Source organism: Ochotona curzoniae, unplaced genomic scaffold, assembly GCF_017591425.1.
Source record: "Ochotona curzoniae isolate NIBS_2020 unplaced genomic scaffold, NIBS_Ocur_1.0 scaffold_2683, whole genome shotgun sequence".
Classification (NCBI taxonomy): domain Eukaryota; kingdom Metazoa; phylum Chordata; class Mammalia; order Lagomorpha; family Ochotonidae; genus Ochotona; species Ochotona curzoniae.
The window spans coordinates 8,493,844-8,500,408 of NW_024467100.1; the positions used below are offsets into that span (position 1 = coordinate 8,493,844).

The window sequence follows — 6,565 nt, forward strand, 5'->3', positions numbered from 1 at the left end:
AGGCAAGTGTAAGAAAACACAGAAAACAATTTTATGCCTAACTTAATACTAATGTGATCGGAGTTGGCTTAAGATTGTTTTCCACTTGAAGAACTTGGGTTTAATCCATAATTTCTCTGTCAGGTAGACTTGTTTTCCTGCTTTGGAATCTTCAGGGCTGTGTTCACTGGCCAACTCGCTTCCATCATTAGAAAGGAAACTCCCATGTGAGCTGTGGGGAAAAGGGAGATCTTAGTCTCAAGGAAGGGAAACTAAAGAGAAGCCAGAGAAGGAAAAATAGACCAGAGGAAAAAAGACCAAGAGGTTGCAGACACAAAGAATGCAAGGCTCACCTCTGCTTTACAAACCCAAACTCAACTACAACCAACACAGCCAGAATGGCCATTACGGCCAAACACATCAGTATCAGCAGAATGGAGTGTCCACCTGGTTTGAGGAGAGTAAGAAGTCAGATCATGAAACAATTTCACCAAGGGAATGCTTCTCAATCCAAAGGGCAGGTCCTTCTTAGAGTTTCCATTTTTACATTATAGAACTCTGCTGTAAGTCACTCCTGAATAAGGATCCCTCTACCACCCCACCCCAGGTACTTAAACAAAATCACCAGGTCCTCTTAATGATTTCTCATGCTTGCATTAGATTTCCTTGGAACTTAACTACTTTAATTCTCACCTTTTTTTCACTTGAGTTTTCATTTTTTGAACTTCTCCACATAACATTACTGCCCATTTTCCCACTTGTTCTTCTAAAGCTCTAATATGATGTCCCTCATTTCTCAACAGGACCCAGCTGCTCCTCACCCCAGGGAATGACAATGTCATGGCCTTTGAGGCTGCTGTGCTTCACTCGACAGGCCAGGCCAGCTGCCTCTCCAGCCGCCACCTCCAGGGTTACTCGGAGATACCACGTGCCATCAGCATTGGGCAGGACATCACCTAATCGAGTCCGTGTCTGCTGCTTTTCACCTCGCATCCACATCACCCACACAGGCTTGGGGTAGAAGCCGGAGACATGGCACACCAGCAACAGACGGCCAGGCCCAGGGCTGGGGCCTTTGGACAGCCAAACCTCGGGCCTCACTAGACAGAAGAACAAGCAGAAATCCTATTGCAGGGAGCAGGAGAGTATTCAGCCTAGGGCAGAGATCAAGGAATCAGGTGCTTTAGAAGTTTGAGTAATTACCTCTTCGTCTTCATTGAGAAAAAAAAATCACCATGCATCTAACTGTTTCTCCATCCTCACTATATGTTCAAAATGTTAACTGGAAGTGGCAAATTCAGACAAGAAGAATTAAAACACTGGGAATATGAAGAAAGAACAGAGTAGGACTCACCTTGCTGCTCCAGTTCTGACTTCCCTTTTGCAAGGAGGCTTGCCAGAAATTCTGGGCACGTTTTGCTGACAAGCTGCTGTTCAATTTCTTCAATGCCTTTGTACTGATTGAGTACTCTACAAACATCTTGGGCACGACTTCCTGCTCCAGGGGCTGGCTGCCAGGAACCTCCTTGTAAACTCAGGAAATCTGATCCTTGATATGCTCCATATAAGAAACTTTCTGAGAGGGCTCCAGCTCGCAGTGCACATCCACAGGACAACTGGATCTCAAAGGGGTCTGGTGGTAGAAAAGAGAGAATCAATATAGAGATAGAGACAGATAGAGATAGATATACAGCATAGAAAGGGCAAGAAAGCCATCTAGAAGTTAAACAGATACAGGGAGATAATCTATGGAAATCATGGGGGCAAGCAGTGTCCCTGTGGGAAATGAAAAATAAATTTGTAGAAAAAAAGAAACCATTTTGAGATGATTATTGGGGAATATATTAGAGGGACCATTATTAAGATAGAAGATGCTTCTGGAAAACTTAGAAAGATGTTCCCATTCCATGTCAGACCATGTGACCCTTGAGTCTAAGGGAATACTATAAACATCTGGTTGGGAAAGGTAGATTCTGACTGTTGTTGATGTTCAAACGTTCAAGATACAATAATTCTTAGCAGAGAGAGCATGCAAATGTCTTCAAGGATATGAACGCATGTGCAAAGAGGTCCTTCTGTGTACGTAGCGGAGCTGGTGGGTTTGAAGTAGGAAGAGGAGAGTGAATATCAGCCCGAGAGAAATCACGAATAAGGTCAGGAAAGGTAAAAGATAGTCAGCATCTACAGCTTCTTCATCCTTGGGGAAAAAAACTCACATTCAAACTGAAATCGGTTCACAAAGGCTTGCACTTCTTGAATGAAACCATGGAGGTATAACCGGAAGAATGACTGGAAATTCTTCAACTCCACCTGGCTGAAGTTCCCACGAGACCATGGCTTCAGAAAACGAATGGTGCCCATGGCACTGTCCCAGCTGTGAGTCTGGATCTCACCCAACCATCCTGAGCCCTGGTTGTATGCCCAGCTGTGGTTGACAAAGGAGGAGATCTGGATGACGCGGAAGGTAAGCGGCTCTTGTGCAGCTGGAGGATGGGGCCTGACAGCCTGGGGAGCTGAGTGAGAAGGGATGGCATGAGGAGGAAGTGTAAGGGATGAAAAAGAAGATGCCACATGGGGGAGAGAAGACCCAAGAGGTAAAGTTACAAGATTGCTCATATTTCAATCCCCTCAACCCTCTGGACTAACCTCCACGCCAGCAAATCCCACAGAACACTTGAATTCTTGAAATGACAGGCAAGAATTTTCATCCTGGACCTAATCTGACATGCAGATTCTAAGGGCATCTCATAGTTTCCTCCCCCCATTTCCTGCCCAGAGTTCCTTTACCCTTCCTGTGTCTGATTGGTACCATTTCCATTGAGCTTTCTTACCGGTTGTGCCTTTCCCATGGCACTGAAGTCCATTATGGAGCAGCAAGGACCTGAAGAGCAGGAGCAACATAGAAGTTTGAAAGACTTTCCAGGATGAAGTGCCCAAAACACTCAAGATCCTGCTGCCTTTGTAGATCTGCTCACGTCTGATCTGCCTTCTGTTGCAACAAAGAAATCCTCTCCTACTCACTTCCTTATATGGGAAAGCCCACTGCCTCCCTGCCCACAATCTCCCCCTTAGTCTCTCATTTCTCCTACATCTCTCTCTCACTCTCTCTAGACTTTTTCTTGGCATTTGCAATGTCTCATCTATGTAATGACAGAAGTTGCTTAGCATGCCCACAGCCTTTCTAGTGGCTTCAACTCTCCCCATTCTCCACTAATCTTACTCACTTGTCTCCTGCCTGGCCTCCCAAAACTCCATGTCTTGGTCTTTACTCTTACTTCTCTAAGCATCCAAAGTCATTCCTGTAAATAAGCTACTTCTGCTCTTCTTACTTGTCTTCTGGATTCCTTCTGTTCCCTTATTTTCTTCTGTATGTGCTCATTTTACTCTTCAAAAAATCATAACAGGTATCTGGGTACAGCTGTGCAATTCACAGGAAATTCTCTAAAATCCATGATGGAAAGGTGACACCTGTAGGAAAGTTGCTTATCCAGTATTCAAAAGAAAATGCCCATTTCCCCGGTTTCCCCATGAAGTCAAATACCATCACGAAAGGTCTCCATGAATGGTCTTCAGTCATGCTGCATGGGTTGCCCTGGGTCCTTGGACACATGATCTACACCAGAGAGCTGAGCAAATCTAGAAGTCAGTTCACCAGCCAGGACAGGCAGGCATTTACAAAACTTTCCTGTCCAACATAATAGTAAAAATGGGAAAAACTGAAAAACAGTCTTCTAAGACTCAGTACAAGACAAATATATCTCTTCTCACCACTTCACTTAACATGATCCTGGACGTACTAGCAATAACACTAATACACTGAAGTAAGCATACAACTATGAAAAGAAGAGGTAAACCATCTGTGAATATGACATGAACCTATGTGTGTCAACCCCAAAACTGTTAGAATCACTAAAAGAATTCAGTATAGTTGCAGCATGTAAAATTGCTAGAATCTCTATCCACAAATAACAAGCTCATTTGAATAGCATTAAAAAGTACTTAGGAATCATAGCACCCAGATTGAAAACTGTATAAATTGATGAAGAAATTTGAGAAAGGCACAAATAGGGGTTTATGTTTTTATTATGATTACTGTAGCTATCTAGGAAATAGAGGAGAAGTTTTGCTTCCTAATTCCACTGCATGTATTGAAATCATCAGATTACTAGAGGAAAACCTCAGGGAAATAGTGCAAGTCATTGGTAGCATCAAGGCTTCTTGGATGAGATTACAGAAGCACAGGCAATAAGAGGCTCGGGGTGGCGGGGGGGGGGGCGGTAAGACAAATGTAATTATGTCAATTACATCAAATTACATAAATGACATCCAACACACACACCTACTGAGCAGGGGCCAGCACAGCATAGGTTAATCCTTTGCTTTGTGGCACCCACATCCCATTTGGTCACTGCTTCATGTCCTGGCTGTTTCACTTCTAATACAGGTCTCTGTTTATAACCTGGGGAAGCAGAGGAGGATGGCCCAAGTCCTTCGGCACATGCACCCTCTTGGGAGATTCAGAGGAAGCTTCTGACCCCCAGGTTTAGATCAGCTCAACTGTAGACACTGCAGACATGTGAGAAGTGAGCCAGCAGATGAAGATCTTCCCTTTCTTCATTTCGTACTCAACACTGTTGGTTAAGCATACTTGGAGGTAAGAGATCGCTTAGTCTTACCCTGTCATTTAAATTTTAAAATAAAGGCACAAGACGTTGAGATCATCTTTCAGAATCGCATGAGGGCTTTTCCAAGGTGGTGTGAGGAAGCCATGGGCAGCAAGAAAAGCTGGAGCTGTAATAGAGCGTTTAGATTTCAGGGATGGAAGGAAAATGAGAAGCTGTGTAGGGGGCTCAGAGTAATAAGGACACATGTTATTTCTCTGATAGGCAGTTTGGATGAAGAAGAGATTCATCAGTTGGGAGAGAAAGGAAATCACTATGGAATACTGAGAAAAGGGCTTTCTAAAACCACAGATCAATATGAGCTTAGGGAGCTAGAAGTCCTAGCTCCCAGTAAAATGCTACTCCTGCTCATGCCGATCAAGACAGTAAGAGCAGTTTGTTCATCCCACAGGATTGATGCAGTGTCAGGATAAAATCATACCACCATTCATGTAGATGCACCTTGTACATCAAGCACTAATGTCCAGCTCTCTCACAATCTTCACGCATTATGGAGATTAGGGTTGGTGACTGAAGCCCCACAGCATTCTTAGGTCTCAAATTTGTGTTTCTTCAGACTGTTTTTCATGTCTAAATTTTTCCAATTTTTGTTTTCTATCATTTCCACTTGCTTCTTTCCCCATCATCACCTTACACTTTCTCTCTTTACTGCCTTCAAGGGCTGATATCTTTTTATGTCATCCAAATCTTATCTTTCGCAAAGTAGCTCACAGGAACAATGTCAAGTCTCAAGATATTGGGATGATATACAAATTAATCCTGGAATAGTGACACAGGGACTGACATATTTCCAAAATCCTTGATCTAAGGGCAACTTCACTGAGGAAGAAATAGAGTGTGAGTGTCTGTTCAGGGTCTGTATTTTGGACATGCAGCACTAAGTCAGTGCTTTTCAGATGCAATGTGATTCTGTTCCTTTCCTTTGAAGAATTCGACAGGATTACTTTTCTCCATCTTCATTCAGGCTACTACTTTCAGTGCTCCCACTGCACCCCTCTGCTTTAGCCATCTTCATACCTGCTCTTCTCTGGAGTGGTTTCTTACCGTGTCTCCACACTTTGCTGTTATAGTTCATGCTGCCCATACATTCTGCAGGAATCCAAGACTTCACCTCTGTGAGCAGCCCAGGTTAGCTAACATGAAACTTGCTCAGCAAAGCCTCATACATCTCCTGTGTTGGGCTTTCCTCCATTATTTCCTGTAAAGTTTCACCACAGCTCTCTGCACTATTCATAACATAAATGCCTTTCATTGAAGCCCCTTTTTTTCTGAAAAATATACATGTTATAAATCAATGTTTTTGGAGTCATTTCTTATCCCAGGCTTTCACCTCAATAAAATCTTAGCATCACATTCTTTTTCTCCTTTCTTGTGTCTTATTTAGTGAATTGATCTATCCTTTCCTCCCACCTAGGCCCTTAGATACAGAGTATACAGGCTGTGTACTACATTCTGAAGGAGACATAGTAATTTCATTTTATTACTATTATTAGAATCATAGAGAGAATGAGAATGCTCATGCATCTTCTGCCTTTATCTCCCAAGATGGCTTCAATAGCCAAGACTGTATCAGAATGAAAACAGTTGTTTCAGGATCTCCTGCATGGGTCAAAACACTTGAGCTATCTTCAACTGCTTTAACCCAAGACATTAGCAGTGAGCTGAATCAGAATGGGGCTATCCGGATTTCAAACTGGTCCCCATTTTAAGATACCAGTGTTGTAGGCAGTGGCTTAATCCGCTACACTGTATTGCTAGCCCCAAAATAAACTTCTTGAGGGGAGCTTCAGGAGGAGTGGATTTCCTGAACAGCAAGAATTACTGATGTCCACTTATTCCAGATGCTGGCATCAGCACACGAAAATGCCGCACATTAATAACTCAATGCAAAAGTGCCTATAACC

The 6,565-nt window shown here is 43.1% G+C and overlaps 1 protein-coding gene across 1 annotated transcript; it reads right to left on the minus strand.

Annotated features, from left to right (window-relative positions):
* Nucleotides 1-328: 328 nt before the first annotated feature.
* Nucleotides 329-5,736, minus strand: LOC121171559 (T-cell surface glycoprotein CD1e, membrane-associated-like). The gene is made up of 5 exons (XM_041003288.1): nucleotides 5,679-5,736; nucleotides 2,196-2,492; nucleotides 1,334-1,612; nucleotides 801-1,079; nucleotides 329-426 (listed from the first exon to the last, which is right to left on the minus strand). The coding sequence occupies exons 1-5, from the start codon at nucleotides 5,734-5,736 to the stop codon at nucleotides 329-331; spliced, it is 1,011 nt and encodes a 336-aa protein (XP_040859222.1).
* Nucleotides 5,737-6,565: the final 829 nt, after the last annotated feature.